At 35.8% G+C, this 16,913-nt stretch overlaps 3 protein-coding genes across 3 annotated transcripts; 2 read left to right on the top strand and 1 right to left on the bottom strand.

The window, feature by feature from the left end:
- The first annotated feature begins 9,406 nt into the window (after nt 1–9,406).
- Nucleotides 9,407–10,538, top strand: LOC104234530 (mitogen-activated protein kinase kinase kinase 20-like). Its single transcript, XM_070149566.1, has 2 exons — nt 9,407–9,413; nt 9,571–10,538. Exons 1-2 carry the CDS (start codon nt 9,407–9,409, stop codon nt 10,536–10,538), a joined length of 975 nt encoding a protein of 324 aa, XP_070005667.1.
- A 1,234-nt stretch (nt 10,539–11,772) lies between these two features.
- LOC104234528 (endoglucanase 16-like) lies at nt 11,773–12,108 on the bottom strand. The gene has a single exon (XM_009788097.2). The coding sequence runs from the start codon at nt 12,106–12,108 to the stop codon at nt 11,773–11,775; it is 336 nt and encodes a 111-aa protein (XP_009786399.2).
- A 1,744-nt stretch (nt 12,109–13,852) lies between these two features.
- LOC138872096 (bifunctional pinoresinol-lariciresinol reductase 2-like) lies at nt 13,853–15,502 on the top strand. The gene is made up of 4 exons (XM_070150104.1): nt 13,853–14,242; nt 14,474–14,714; nt 14,807–15,010; nt 15,212–15,502. The coding sequence occupies exons 1-4, from the start codon at nt 13,913–13,915 to the stop codon at nt 15,397–15,399; spliced, it is 963 nt and encodes a 320-aa protein (XP_070006205.1). The 5' UTR covers nt 13,853–13,912; the 3' UTR covers nt 15,400–15,502.
- The last annotated feature ends 1,411 nt before the right edge of the window (nt 15,503–16,913 follow it).

Raw genomic sequence — 16,913 nt, 5'->3', positions numbered from 1 at the left:
CAAAGAGTTATCGGCAGATTGAATAATGTCGTACGTGTCAAACCTGAAAACGGATGCGAGAAAGATATTAAAAATCTGCTTAGGGTTATATTGGACTTTATAATCTGCTTGCTACCATTCTAAATGCCTGATTCGCATCTCTCCAAATAATTCCCAAATAAGTTAGGAATAGGATTTAGCTCAGCTCTAAGTCTAGATTGCCCTCGTGGAAACTAGGGTCAATGGGGGAAAATCAAATAAAAGTTTTTTTTTCTTCCCCGATCTAAATAAAAGTTTACTTGTTAACAATATGTTTATCTAATGAAAGTTAAAGATTGACTAAAAGATAAATGCGCGTCAATCCAAATTAGTTTGGATCGAGTATATAAATCCTTAATATATGTTCCCTTGATTTGGAATAATTCATTTCTGTTGCGGAAGCCAAATGTATATAGTGTGAATAAGTCACAACTACTATACCAAAAATTATGACAGCCACCAAATAATAAATAAGACAATAAAACAACAATAAAGTGAACACCAGAATTTACGAGGTTCGGCTAATTTTGCCTACTCCTCGGACACAACCAAATATTTTATTCCACTCCAAAAATACAAGTGAAATAATACTAAAGAGAGAAGATACAAATGCCTTAAACAGATGAGAAGGCAAATGAGAGGTGTGTTTCAATCCTAAACATTAGGCCTTCTTTTATAGGGGAAAAATCCCCCCAAACTTAACTCCCAACCAATGTGGGACTTTGGCATTTTGCCAAACTTCAACAAATCTCCACCTTGGCAAAATTCCACATTTTCAATTCTCTCTCAATAACAAATTTTGGTTGTGTCTTCATCTTCAATCTTCAGTGTTCAACAATGTTGATCAAATCCAAACAATGTTGAAACTTGACCGCAGTCACCACCTTTGTCAGCATATCAGCAGGATTCTCTGTAGTATGAATTTTCTTCACCGTGACTCCACCTTCTTCTATGATTTCTCGTACGAAATGATACCGAACATCAATGTGCTTCGTCCTTGCATGATAAACTTGGTTCTTCGCTAATTGAATAGCACTTTGACTATCACAAAAAATTGTGATACCTTTTTGTTCAACACCAAGCTCCTTTAGCAATCCTTGAAGCCAAATTGCCTCTTTCACAGCATCTGTAATAGCCATGTACTCTGCCTCTGTTGTAGACAAAGCAACTGTTGACTGCAAAGTAGACTTCCAACTAACTGGTGCCTTTGCAAAAGTAAACACATAACCAGTAGTTGATCTTCGTTTGTCCATATCACCCGCAAAATCTGAGTCACAATATCCAACTACAAACTGATTGTCTTCCTGCTCAAAAACTAACCCGACATCTACAGTATTATGAATATACCGTAGAATCCACTTCACAGCTTGCCAATGCTCCTTCCCTGGATTGTGCATATATCTGCTAATAACTCCAACAGCTTGTGAAATGTCAGGCCTTGTGCAAACCATTGCATACATCAAGCTACCAACAGCATTTGCGTATGGTACCTTTGACATATACTCTCGTTCAGCTTCATCCATTGGCGACATAGTAGTACTTAGCTTAAAATGGGAAGCAAGTGGAGTACTAACTGGCTTAGTCTTGTCATCTATGCCAAAACGTTGAAGTACTCTCTTCAAATATTCCTTTTGAGATAAACAGAGTTTCTTTGAACGTCTATCTCTAATTATCTCCATGCCAAGAATTTTCTTTGCCTCACCCAAATCCTTCATCTCGAACTCCTTCTTCAGTTGAATCTTCAACTTATCAATTTCTTCCGAATTCTTGGAAGCTATCAACATATCATCAACATATAGGAGAAGATATACAAAGGAACCATCTTTAAGCTTGTGCAAATACACACAATGATCGTATTTGCTTCTCTTGTACCCTTGCCGCAACATAAACTCGTCAAATCGCTTGTACCATTGTCTAGAAGATTGTTTCAATCCGTACAACGATTTTTCAAGTTTGCACACCATATTTTCTTTTCCAGCAACTTTGAATCCTTCTGGCTGAGTCATGTAGATTTCCTCCTCCAAGTTTCCATGTAAAAACGCAGTTTTTACATCCATCTGAACTAGTTCCAAATCCAATTGTGCTACCAAAGCCAACATAATTCTAATGGAGGAATGTTTTACAACTGGAGAAAACACTTCATTGTAATCAATTCCCTCCTTTTGAGCATATCCTTTGGCCACCAATCTTGCTTTGTAGCGAACATCTACTTGGTTAGGAAATCCTTCCTTCTTTGCAAATACCCATTTGCACCCAATTGCTTTCTTTCCCTTCGGGAGATTGGCCAATCTCCATGTATGATTCTGATGAAGGGACTGTATTTCATCATTCATGGCAATCCTCCACTTATCTTCTTCTGAACTTTGGACAGCGTCTTTATAAGTAGTAGGAACATCATCAGCTACAATTGAGGTTGCACAAGCAACCGTCTCTATGAGACGAACAGGTTTCGTTATTGTTCTTTTTGGCCTGCTGGTTGCTATTGATTCAAGTTGTTGTTGAGATTCCTGAGTTGGAATCTCCTCTACTGGCTCTCCTTCCAGAGGGTAATCTTCATTTGTTTCCTCCTCTGCTTCTTGTGTAGGAAAAATAAATTTTCCCTCAAACTCCACCTGCTTAGAAGCACCTTCATTTTGTTTGGTATCTTCTGTTACCTTATTTACCATAGCAAATTCATCAAAGGTAACATCTCTGCTGAATATTACTTTCTTTGTCATAGGGCACCATAAGCGATATCCTTTGACTCCAGAAGTAATTCCCATAAAAATAGCCTTCTTTGCCCTTGGATCCAATTTTGACTCCGTCACATGATAATATGCAGTTGAGCCAAACACGTGCAAAGAGTTATAATCTACAGCAGGTTTTCCGTACCATTTTTCAAATGGTGTTTTGCCATCAATAGCAGCAGATGGTAGACGATTAATGAGGTGACATGCATATGTAATTGCCTCAGCCCAAAATTCTTTGCCCAAGCCAGCATTGGACAACATACACCGTACCTTCTCCAGCAAGGTCCGGTTCATACGTTCTGCCACTCCATTCTGTTGTGGTGTATGTCTAACAGTGAAGTGTCGGACGATGCCATCATTTTCACAGACCTTATTGAAATGATCATTTTTGTATTCACCTCCATTGTCTGTGCGAATACACTTGATCCTCCTGCCTGTTTGATTCTCCACCATCGTCTTCCATTTGAGAAAAATTCCCAGCACTTCATCTTTGTTTTTCATTGTATACACCCACACTCTTCGAGAAAAATCATCAACAAAGGTTACAAAATAGTGCTTCCCACCCAATGAAGGTGTTTTGGAAGGACCCCAAACATCAGAGTGTACATAATCCAAAATGCCTTTAGTATTATGGATCGCTGTACCAAATTTAACCCTTGTCTGTTTCCCTTTGACACAATGCTCACAAAACTCCAAGTTGCAAGCCTTTACTCCTTTTAACAATCCTTGATCTGATAGAGTTTTCAAGGATTTTCCTCCAGCATGTCCCAAGCGCATGTGCCATAGCTTGGTTGCTTCTGCCTCTTTGTCGTCACTGGATGTTACTGTCGCTGTCCCAATAACTGTACTGCCACGATAGCGGTACATATTATTATTCTTCCGATTAGCCTTCATTACCACTAGTGCACCGGAGCATACTCTCATCACTCCATTTTCTGCAATGATTTTGAACCCTTTTGATTCTAGGGCTCCCACAGAGATGAGATTCTTCTTCAAATCCGGTACATATCGAACATCTATCAATGTTCTGATCATTCCATCATGGTTCCTTAATCGTATTGAACCAATGCCATATGAGGTAAGAGGGCTGTTATCCGCTGTGTGGATGACTCCATATTCTCCTTCTTGAAATTCCATGAACCAGTCCCTGTTGGGACACATATGATAGCTACAAGCCGAGTCCATCAACCATATGTCTGATGATGTTGATGACTCTGTTGTAACTAATGAGAAGTCTGAATCATCACAATCAGCTACATTTGAATCCATAATGGCCTTTCCATTGTTATGTTTGGCCTTATTCTTCAACTTCGGACAGTCTTTCTTCCAGTGCCCTTTTTCTCGACAAAAGGCACATTCATCTTTGCTGGGTCTGGATCTTGACTTGGATCTTCCCTTCTTTGTCCTCGTTTGATTTTGAGGACGACCCCTCACAAATAGTGCTTCTCCTTCTCCGCCCTTCTGTTTTTCTCGCTTTCTTTGTTCATAGCTGTACAAAGCCGAACAAACTTCTCTGAGAGAAACTTCGTCATTTCCATGGAGTAGAGTAGTTTCAAGGTGCTCGTACTCATCAGGAAGTGACGCCAACAACATCAAGGCCAAGTCACCATCATCATAAGTTGTATCCATATTTTGCAAATCTGTAACCAACTTATTGAAACTGGTGATATGTTCATTCATCGTGGTACCAGGAACATAGGTGAAGTGAAACAGTCTCTTCTTCATGTACAATTTATTTTGACTGTTTTTCTTCAAAAATTTATCCTCCAGTGCTTTCCATAATTTACTTGCAGAAGTTTCCTTTGTGTATGGATATTTCTGCTCTCTAGCAAGGTAGGATCGAATGGTACCGCAAGCAACACGGTTGATAATTCTCCAATCTTCTTCTCCAATAACATCTGGTTTCTTTTCTTCAATGGCCAGATCTAGCCCTTGTTGAAAAAGGACATCTAGAACCTCGCCTTGCCACATCCCAAAATGTCCGGACCCGTCAAATATTTCGACCGCAAATTTCGCATTTGACACAATTCTTGTCATAAGCGAAGATGCCAATGATGACGTATTGTTGACACTTGATGTAGATTCTTCTTGTTTATTGTCTCCCATCTTTGACACAAATATTATTTAATAGCTGACGACACAAATCAAGATTATTTCCTTTCTGATGTAGAAGATCAGACTAAGCTGCAACTACAGAGCATACTCAGACAGAACCTTGACTCAGTTACCAAGATAAATCTTTTCTGATGTGGAAGATCAGACTATGCTGCAACCACAGAGCATACTTAGACAGTACCTTGGCTCTGATACCAATTGTTGCGGAAGCCAAATGTATATAGTGTGAATAAGTCACAACTACTATACCAAAAATTATGACAGCCACCAAATAATAAATAAGACAATAAAACAACAATAAAGGGAACACCAGAATTTACGAGGTTCGGCTAATTTTGCCTACTCCTCGGACACAACCAAATATTTTATTCCACTCCAAAAATACAAGTGAAATAATACTAAAGAGAGAAGATACAAATGCCTTAAACAGATGAGAAGGCAAATGAGAGGTGTGTTTCAATCCTAAACATTAGGCCTTCTTTTATAGGGGAAAAATCCCCCCAAACTTAATTCCCAACCAATGTGGGACTTTGGCATTTTGCCAAACTTCAACAAATTCTACATCCTAATGAACTCAATATTAATTATAATGATATATCATACATGAGAAATTTTATTACTAGCCATCCACTTACCACAACTCTCTCTTTGTATTTAGCTCGTAACTGCACGGCAGCGTAAATTCATATACGATGCAAAACTAACATAGACGGGAAAATTATAAAAGACTGGAATGAACAAATTATTAAGCAAACAAACAAAGAATAATCACAGTGGCTATAAAAATGTGAAATTACTAAAATTCAAATAGACATTTAATTATAACCTGATTGTTAATGTCATTACCATTTTGGCACATCACGTTAAATTTGAAAATATTTCAATTAATTGAAGGTTGAATGGATTTAATATTATTTAGTTTACTCTCTTTAAGACGTCAAATGGTGAAATTGAAGAAAGATCAAATGTTGGATCTTTAATTTCTTATTATCAGAATTCATAGTTCTTTCCCAGATATTAATCTGGCACCTCTGATAATGTCCTGTACATGAGAATATGAGATCAAACCAACATTAATATGGAAACTATCGACAATGTCTACCATTGAAATTGGGGTATTTGCATCTATACTCGCTTTTTGGGTCACGTTTTAACTTGTACTCGCTTTGCAAAAAAAATATTGCAAGCGTACCCACTTTTTCGCGTAACTTCAGCATACGGGCTTGACGTAGCAAAGACAATCACGCAAACTTCAGCATTCTAGTAGACGGGGCTGAAGTAGCAAAAATTGCTGAACCAAGTGTGCCGAAGTTTTTGTTTGTAATTGCTGAACTTAAGCATTCTAGTGCTGAAGTTTTATTCTCTATTTGCTAAAGTTCTTATTTATAATTGCTGAACTTAAGCATTCTAGTAGCTAAGTTTTGTGATGCTGAAGTTATTTAGTTCATTTGTAAAAACTTCAGCACTAAATAAGCTGAAGTTTTTTTTCCTCGATAAGCTTTTTCAAAAACTTCAGCAGAAGATGCTGAAGTTATTTAGTTCATTTGTAAAAACTTCCGCAATAAATAAGCTGAAGTTTTTTGTCCTGGATTCATTAGTTTTGTCATAAAGCTTTTTTAAAAACTTCTGCAGAAGATGCTAAAGTTATTTAGTTCATTTGTAAAAACTTCAGCACTATATAAGCTGAAGTTTTTGAAAAAGCTTTCAAACATACTAGATAAATAATCACCTTATTCTTTCATAATGTATTACTACTATAAAATAATCAGATTGCCAACAGTATCTAAATCATAAATTTTGGAAACAATAAACATGAAAAGAATAGAATTATCATGAAAAGAATCACTAAGTGTGACCTTAAACTTCCCGTACGTAAAAATATTCACAAATTATTGTCTACTAACTTACGTAATTATTTTAATTTATTTTTAAATAATCTGATAAACATATGACAATCATCCCATGAACTAAAGTTTCATAGCAGAAGCAAAAGAAGGAGGAGGAGGAGGAGGAGGAGGAAGAAGAAGAAGGAGGAGGAGGAGGAGGAAGAAGAAGGAGGAGGATCAGGAGGATAAGGAGGAGGAGAAAGGGGTTGAAATTGTTTAAAAAGTAGGTACAAGTTAAAACTTTTTAAAAAAAATGGGTATAAATTAAATGAGGGCGATCAAATAAGACACCCCGTGCAATTTTTACATTGAAATTGGTACAACAGCCTAATTTCAAAAGCGTATAAAAAATAGGAATTGGCATAATATTCAAAAGAATTATATTAACAAAAGAACTTGTTACAATATACTTTTTTTATATGTTTTATTTTTTGCTCATTCGTCTTCCTTAAATTAGAAATTCATTAAATAACCTTAGTCTAATTTTAATGAAAATATTTTGCACTTCTATTGTTTACACAAGAAAAATTTAAGGCGCATGTCTTGTGGTAAAATAGAGTACTAATTTGAAAAAAATTACAAATTATTGTGTAAAAGCGAAAAAAATTAAAAATAATAGTAGAAATTAATAGTTCATCCAAAATTTGATATATATATATATATATATATATATATATTAAAACAAGAAAGTTACCATATATAATTGACATTATGGTTAAGCCAAGTGTCAAACTAATAAATATCAATAGTATATAGTAACTTTATTCTATATTTGACTATTTTAGTTAAATACAAATATATATATATATATATATATATATATATATATATATATATGCTAACATACTAGATGAAGGTAGTATGTTGGCATTGTGCCTATTTTCTAATTTTAAAAATTGCACTTTAAAGTACCCTTGTGGTTTTTATTAATTGAAGGTTATAATTATAATTTGAGCCATATAGTTTTTATTGTCATTCTCCTCAACGAATCTTTCTCTCTTTCAATGGCAAAACGTTTCGGCACTGACAATCTGCTTTACAATTTTATTTTTCTTTTCAAATAGTTTTTATGCTACCTCCACTATTTTCTGCCTATAAGCATTTTCCTTCTCTTATCGTATCATATCAGTAAGATTTAAAATTTCGTTTATCAAAAGAAATTGCATCACAAATCCTTTCTTTGATGTAATCCTCTCAGATAGTTTGGTTATCGAGTTGAGTAACATTCATTTACGAAATGCATTTTAGATTTGGTATTCCCCATTTTTTTTTCATGTTTTTTTCTGAAAGTTTTGGCTCAATCAAGTACTTATTTAAATCCCAGTCTCCGGAAATATTCACAAATAACTCAAAGAAGAATGATAACCCAAAATTATCACAAAAAGAAAAAAGAAGCTAGCGAGTCTAGCGATACCTTTGCAGCAAAAAAAAAAAAACAGATCGGAAAAGTTTGCAAAAATTTAAAGAAAACGAGAGGGAGAAAGAAAGAGAAATGGGGGAGTACAAATTGTTTTTATGTTTTTGGAGGGGAAAGACAAAAACACCCCTCTACTAAGTGTGTTATTGAACCACTGTTAAGGGTATTTAAAAGGAAAGAAAGTTGGGTACAACGCTAACATACTACCTTCATGTTATGTTAGCAAAATTCATATATATATACTAGTTGAGCCCTGCCCGAGCCTAGCTCGGGCCTAACAATTCGAATTGTAATATTCATTCACCGCAAATTTTGAATATCTTTTATTCCTCTTGATAAAAGAAAAATTGAAAGTAGTTCAGAAATTATGTGAAATTTCCTAGTCGTTCTATTCTTCCTACCAATTGTGATTCACAATATTTAGGAATTCTTCTTAAAAATAAATAAATTTATGAAATTGAAAATTAAAAAACAATTTACAGTCATTTAAAAACAATTAACGTCTACGCACCATGAAAACAATAACCAAGAAAGAACTTCATGTCTGAATAAATTTGGAAACAATATTGCAAATCCTTAATATATAAGTCAAAGATGGCTGATGGACGACATTAAAAAATATTCAACCGCATGTCACCTAAAGTAAAGACTTATATCAAATGCTTAACATTCAGTCCTTTAAAGCTGTGAAGATTTTAGCTTCTAGATAGAGCTCCAATACTACCTTTGTTCTCAATAAATTTACCTTTATATACCAAACAATATTTTGTAAGCAAATAAAATTTATACTTGTCTACCAGATTAGTGCAATAACCATGTGATAAGCATAAAATTAGATATACAATTTTTTGAGGTAATATTATTGGAAAAACAAACTTGGAGGGCGCAAAACTATCACGAGCTTGCAATCGGACTACTATCTTTTATCATACATGATTCCTATCGTGTATAAAAAGATTATACATTATGCACATCAAATTCTTTGAATTATTGCCAAGGTAAAAATTGATTGATATTAATTATAAAAATAATAATTATTATTTATTAGTCATATTTGTTTTCTTAATGATCTCGCGAAGCGCCGATAAATTTACTAGTTTAATACGCATAAAGTTAGTTCTCCTATGGAATAAATTATTTAGTTTTTGAATTGTGGCCAGAGACAGACTGAAATTTATATACGTGAATAAATATCATCTTTGAGAAAATAAAAAAAACGAATAGGGCCGTAACACAAATATATGGATAGTAAAAATAGGGAAGTTAGAAACCTAATTAATAAAGGATTGGGATGTCCTAATACCCACCAACTACACCTTATAACCTAAGTAAGAAGTAAACATATAACAGACTACAGAGTAAGAAGCAGCAGCAGACGTTCACTAGTTACATACCGATATTTCAGAAATGGCTGAAGCCTTGTGGAAGAGAGTGAGGACGCTGGGTAGAGGTGGGTTTGGGGTTGTTTCTTTAGCTTCCACGTCCAGTATTCAACCTGCCGCGTTAGAGCGTCTTCCACCTCTCATTGCAGTTAAATCTTGCGTACTCGATCGTTCTGGATCCTTGCAAGAAGAAAGGGCATTCCTCCGCATGTTTGAATACTCGCCTTACGTAATTCACTGTTTCAGAGTTAATATTACACAAGAAGATGGCGTCACCCTTTACAACTTACTGCTCGAATATGCCTCCGGAGGAAGCTTAGCCGATCGTCTTCACAACTACAACTCAGGGAAAGGACTGTCAGAGTTTGAAGTTACAAAACACACGAGGAATATTGTTTTAGGGCTCGTTCACATACACAGCAGAGGAGTTATTCATTGCGACATCAAGCCCGATAACATTCTTCTTGCGGGCTCTGATGAAACAGCCAAGATCGCAGATTTCGGGCTCTCTATGACTTTGGAACAGGGCAGGGCAGAAAATCAGGGACTAAAGGGAACTGAAAGGTATATGGCACCAGAATCCGTGGCTGACGAAAAGTACGGAACAGAAGTTGATATATGGGCTCTCGGTTGCACTGTCTACGAGTTGATGACGGGGACACCGCTGTGGGAATCAGATGAAGATAGCCAAGATTCGGGTGTTTTATACAGAATCGAGTTTGAGGAACCAATGTTTCAGAATGCAAAGTTGTCGAATGAAGCACAAGATTTTTTGAAGAGATGTCTAGTCAAGAATCCCACTTCACGTTGGACAGCCGAGATGCTATTGAATCATCCGTTTCTGAATTCATCCAAAGTAGCAGACAATATCCAGCCTGCAACAAAGACAACTAAGAAGCTAGGTGGTTACAAGATCATTTTACGCAGACCGCAGCAAAAGATAGCATTCAAGACACAACCACATAACCGTGATCTGATAGTAGAACATTGATCCAATAATGAGAATGTGCCTGCAGAATCCGAAGAAATTAGAGAGGCGATACTGAAAGTAGATACTCAAATTGATAATTGATTTGTAATATAGTATGTAAAGAATTACGTGTGGGCTTGATCCCTCTTTAGGATTTGTTAGTGGGGTATGTAGGCAGCCTGTGACCAAGATGAACTCAGGTGCAGCCCCTTTTTAGTTATAAAAACTACAATTGAATACTGTATATTTAAAGAACTACGTGTGGGCTTGATCCCTCTTTAGGATTTGTTAGGGGTACGTAGGCAGCCTGTGACCAAGATGATCTCTGGTGCAGCCCCTTTTTAGTTAAAAGGAAATACAATTGAATACTGTACATATGCTTATAGCTATTTGATCAATACTCCTTACAAAAAAAAGGCTTCTTCTTGTATATGATTTTTTGCAACTGATGAGTGGCACTAGTTTTTAAATACATGCCTCAGTAAAATAGTTGCATAGTTCTATTCTACTTCATTCATTAATGTTAACTGCCAGTCCAATTTCAAACTGCAAACTCTGTTGCAGATTCAGAAATTCTTGTATCTTCTGTGATTGGCTTGTATAAATCATAAAGTTGAATGAAAATTCTCCAAGCCTGTTCTTTTTTCCTTCATTGAATTTTGTCGTATTGCCTCTTTTTGATATCCGAGGTCCTTTATTTTATGAAGCTGGCAGCCGCGCATAAACACTGCTCAGTAGTTGAATTTGTTTATTAGGATTGATCTGCGATGTTAGAAATATTTGGTTTCTTTTTAATATGACTGATCTGCCGAGCTTTTAGTTAACATATTTGCGATTTTGTCAACCAATTCAGCAACAAATTTTTTACCTGTCAAGTACGATTGGTTTTGGTGAGTGTGTTATCTTGACTCATGGTGCAACTCTAGTGAGGTTTGAAGCTTCTCATTGTGCTTATCTGAAAACAGAAATCTGTTTCTGGCTATTATGGCAATGTTTCATCTGTACAGGCTCTTTCTTTATTCTGTGTATCCATACAAATTTACACGACATCCACCACAAGAAAGTACTCTTCTTGGGTGCAGACTTTATGCAACTAATCAACGTTGCAAAAGTAGTACCTAGATTCTAGGCCATCAAAAGAATCCTAACTATCCTATTCTATGTTAAACACATCTAATCTGTAGAAAAGAGAGACAAACTCTAGCTTATTTGCTCCGATCCCTTGCAGCCAGCTAATGAACATGTGGCTAGGTGATCAAGACTGGGCATGGTGCTTCGCGAGCTTTGCAAGGACACCAATGGCCAAAGAATTTGTATATGTTGTCGGCTCAGTCATGGCTGAAGAAGTTGAACAACGATCTTCAAAGTTATCGTATCGATCAGGACCACCAACAATGGCACCTGTTAGCTCATTAGGATTGGAGTTTTCTGCATTGTACCAGTATATGAAACTCATGGAGCGGTCCACCAGTTTGTCTGGAGACATTTTCGGGACACAGGCACCTCTGTAATGAGCTTGAGTTGGAGGTTTGTTCCCAAAACTAACCATGTATGATTTTCCTCTTGGGTTTTTGCCTAGTATATCGTCCATCTACATATTTTAATTATTCATAAGAAACTTTGTGCTTTAATTTCTCAATGGCAATTTAAAGGTGTGCCCACCTATTTGCACAGTATATTTTTCCGACGAAGGAGATTGAATTGAACCCCTCAAATACATGTAGCTCCGCCTTTGCTGAGACGATCATGTGGTTATATTCATACATTACATGACCCCTCCAACCATTCCTAAAAGGAAAAAAAAAAGAATAAGAGAAAAAAAGAGTACTATTTAATGAGCATAATTTTTTTTAACAGCTAGTATAAAATTGCGTATTGTCCTGCGCCCACAGAATTAGCTCTCATGAGTATGACGGCATTATAATCCCGGACAGGCCTATTGCTAAATTTAAAATTGTGAGAAGCATAAAAAAAAGTGCAAATATATATTACCTGTTGCTTGGCAAAGGCCATGAGATCAGCAGAATTGAACTGTTTGTCACCACAGCGAAAATAAATAAATGAAATAAAATTTCCAGCAATAGCGCAAAAGATTTGAATTGCCTTGTCTTACCAATAGTAGTAGTACTAGTCGGGTACTTTCCTATTCCTAGTCCCTTGTTTATATGCGGTGTGTCAATATTAGTAGTAGGATTGGCACTATTCTTGTAGTTTCGTATCCCTGGATCTTTGTCATTACGTGTTGTATTATTTGCTTCTACTGTCTGGTTACCTTGTTGTTGCTATTGTTTCTCCATTACTCCATTTGTTTTTAACGTTTTTGAACCGAGGGTATTTCGGAAACAACCTCTCTACCTTCATAAGTAGGGATAGAGTCTGCGTACACACTACCCTCCCCATAACTCACTAGTGGGATTCCACTAGGTTGTTGTTGTAGCGCGAAAGATTTTAAGCTTTTTGATGGCATGGTCTGTAAGTTGTAGGTGCATAATCACAAGAGGGAAAAAGTTAAGAATTATTAAATTACCTATGGAGTAGTGACCCAAGAAATAGTATCAATATTAATGTATTAAATCGACTTTCTTGATTTTAAAGAGAAGCAACAAGTTGCTTCTACCAAATAGTATAGTATTTCCCAAGTAAAAGTCATCTCCTTAACCGGTACCTTCTCATATTTATTCATATGAAGTTTAAAACTAAAGAAGATAATAACAAGTTAGGCTATATAGATTTTATTTTCAAATACTTCTAATCTTTTTAAAAGTAATCATTGAGCACTTTTTTTTACATTTTATTCAACTTTAAGTTTTCTAGACACTCTAAAATTTTCCATCAAACTAAGTTACAAAAACATGATCAGAATTGAAACCTAACTAATCACTTCGATTTCTCAAAATCTTGCAAATAAGCAAAGAAGAAAAGGTTAAAAACAAGGAGCTAGCTATATCAGTAGCTTAAACTTGTACCAATAGCACCAGCCAGAATCATGGTGGGAATGATAAGATCCCTTCGCCCTTAATTAGAGGTCTTGGGTTTAAGCCGTGAGAATTAAATAAAAAAACTCTAGCCAGGAGTCTTTCTCCGTTAATGGGCGTTACGTAGTGCGGATTAACTAGACGTTAAATATGAGTACCAGACATAAAGTGAAAAGCAGAAAAAATTCTTGTATCAATAGCATGCTTATGTAGCTTCGTGTCTAAGAAAAAAGATGGAGCAACATTTTAATGTCCCAAAAAAGGAGTAAAATCTAGAACAAAAGAAAACCTTGTACTCCAAGACAAAAAACCCACAACAGAAGGAAAATAAAACGAAATTAATCCATTCTATAAATGGCTAGGTAATGAAGTACTATCATATATAGCAATCCATTAAGAAGAAGAAATTAATATATTAAGATGAAAAAAAGCAAAGTGTTGATTGTAGGAGGAACAGGGTACCTTGGGAAGAGATTAGTGAAAGCTAGTTTAGCAAATGGTAATGAAACCTACATTTTGCATCGTCCAGAAATTGGAGTTGATATTGAGAAAGTTGAATTGCTTATTTCTTTTAAGATGCAAGGAGCTCATCTTGTTTCTGCTTCTTTTAACGATCATCGGAGCCTCGTCGACGCCGTTAAACTCGTCGATGTTGTCATCTGTGCAATCTCCGGCGTCCACATTCGTAGCCATCATATCTTACTTCAGCTCAAGCTTGTGGATGCCATCAAAGAAGCTGGAAATATCAAGGTATATATATAATATAATTAATGAAGAGTTTTCTCATGCACCGCTCGTTTAGGCACATTGAATGTGGAGCGAAAATATCATAACACTTCGAACATAAAATAGCACTTAATTATTCATCCAAACTGATTACATATTCATAATTATATAAAATATGCGTGTGTATTTGAGATTCGGTAATTTTAATCATTGCCAAGACAATTCATTTGGGATATAAAATATAAAAATGTACAGAGATTTTTGCCATCTGAGTTTGGAACGGATCCAGCAAGAATGGAAAATGGAATGGAGCCAGGTAGAGTGACATTTGATGATAAAATGGTGGTGAGAAAAGCCATAGAAGAAGCTCCCATTCCTTACACTTACGTCTCTGCTAACTGCTTTGCTGGTTACTTCCTCGGCGGTCTTTATCAAATTGGCCACATTCTTCCTTCTACTGATTCTGTTGTTTTTCTCGGAGATGGCAACCAGAAAGGTAATTTGTTTGTATAATTAGTTCCTTTTATCTTTCTGTATATGGTTTGTTCTGTATTTTGTATAACTATCTTTGTGTTGATTAATTTGCAGCAATTTGTGTGGACGAAGATGATATAGCAACATATACAATAAAGAGCATAGATGATTCAAGAACACTCAATAAGACAGTTTACCTTAGGCCTCCTAAAAACATACTTTCCCAAAGAGAGGTTGTTCATATTTGGGAAAAGCTCATTGGTAAGGAGCTTAAAAAATCAACTCTTACCAAAGAAGAATTTTTGGCTCCTATGAAGGGTAAGAACCGTAAATCATATACTCCCTTTGTCCCAATTTGATTGGCATTTCCAAAATAATGAAAATGTTGTATTGATAACGTAATTTTCTATGAAAATGTTGTATTGATAACGTAATTTTCTATGAAAATGTTGTATTGATAACGTAATTTTCTCTCTCTCTCTCTTTTTTTTTTTTTTGTTTTGATTCAATCAAAAACAGAGCTTGAATATGCAGAACAAGTAGGAATGTGTCACTATTATCACGTTTGCTATGAAGGATGCCTTGTTAATTTTGAAATAGGAGAAGGAGGAGTAGAGGCATCCAAACTCTATCCAGAGGTTAACTACACTACAGCCCAAGACTACTTGAAGCGTTACGCCCAAGTCTATAAGCATCATGTGTTGTAATTCTTAGTTCTAATTGGCTTTGTAAAAACAAAAAATTGGTTCTGACTGGCTTTGTAAAAAAAAATTATTTTCGCTATTAATATATTATTTTCTTTTATCAGAATTTATGATATAGATTATTAATCTCATATTTTAATTTTTCATACCTGTGCCAAGTACAGATTTAGATAAGGGAATGCTTTCCCCAACCATTATAGTTAAGGCTCGATTCGCGCTGACAAATACTCTAATTGAATTTATATGTTGCATTTGCTACCATCGCATCTATGTCCACTATGATATTACCTTCTCCGGTCTTCTCTCTAAAGTTCCTAGAAGTAAAATAGAATACTAATTTGAAATTATTAGAGATACATGTAATTTGATAACTAAATAATATTATTTAAAATTAATATTTGAAATAATGTCACGACCCAAATTCTCCCTCCCCGTGATGACACCTAGTCTCTATGACTAGGTAAGCCTAACAATTTACGGAAAAAGGAATTTAAAAGTACAACTAGCCATCTAACAGGTAAATATAGATAAAGTGTAAAAAATGCTGATCGGCATATACAATAATAACACTCTCGACCAATATACACTCCCAAAACCAGGAATCTCATGAATCACAAACTAGAGAAATTATATAGTGTCCTAACTCCAGAAGTCTAAACAAAAGTAATTACAGAAGGTCTATAGCTAAAAGGGAGAATAGAGAGAGACTTCTCGGTCTGTGGACGCGGCAGATATACCTCGAAGTCTCTGAAATCGCCTCACCTCATTGATAGTATGGCTGAGTAGAAGAACCTAGATCTGCACACGAAAAATATGTGCAGGAAAGGGCATGAATACACCATAGCGGTACCCAGTAAGTGCCAAGCCTAACTTCGGCCGAGTAGTGACGAGGAAGGTCAGGGCCCTACTGGTTATATATATATATATATAACAAAGTAAAACAGTATGAAATGTGACAGTATAATTAAAATACTAATAGTCAAATGAGAATAACATCACAAAAAGAATATAACTCAGTACACAGAGATAGCAACATGGGATCTTCAGGATATCATTCCGTAGTCCCAAATGTAAATGTGCAGAATCTCTCCGGGATATCGTCCCGTAGTCCAAATCATACCCGGAATCCCGATCCGTAGTCCCAAAGTAATTATCTAGTACAGCGGGATCTCGCGGGATATCGTCCCGTAGTCCCAATTATAAATGTGCAGGGGGATCTCCCGGAATACCGATCCGTATTCCCAAAGTAAACAGGCCAGAGGATCTCCCGGAATACCGATCCATAGTCCCAAAGTAAATACACAACAGTCTCAAGAAAGGATTCTACAATTCTATTCAAGTTCGTATCAGGAAAGACAGGAATTTCTACCCTAAACATGCTACACAAAATCCAAGTAAACAGTTAAAGCAGGTAAAACAGATAAGACAATTAGGTCACATAAGCATATTTTTCTAAGCTAAACAGGAGGGTTCATATACTAGTGTTGCTCAGTTAAAAGAAAACATAGATATTTACT

The sequence above is a fragment of the Nicotiana sylvestris genome, chromosome 6 (genome assembly GCF_000393655.2).
Source record: "Nicotiana sylvestris chromosome 6, ASM39365v2, whole genome shotgun sequence".
Lineage (NCBI taxonomy): Eukaryota > Viridiplantae > Streptophyta > Magnoliopsida > Solanales > Solanaceae > Nicotiana > Nicotiana sylvestris.
This window is presented reverse-complemented; position numbering and strand designations above follow the sequence as displayed.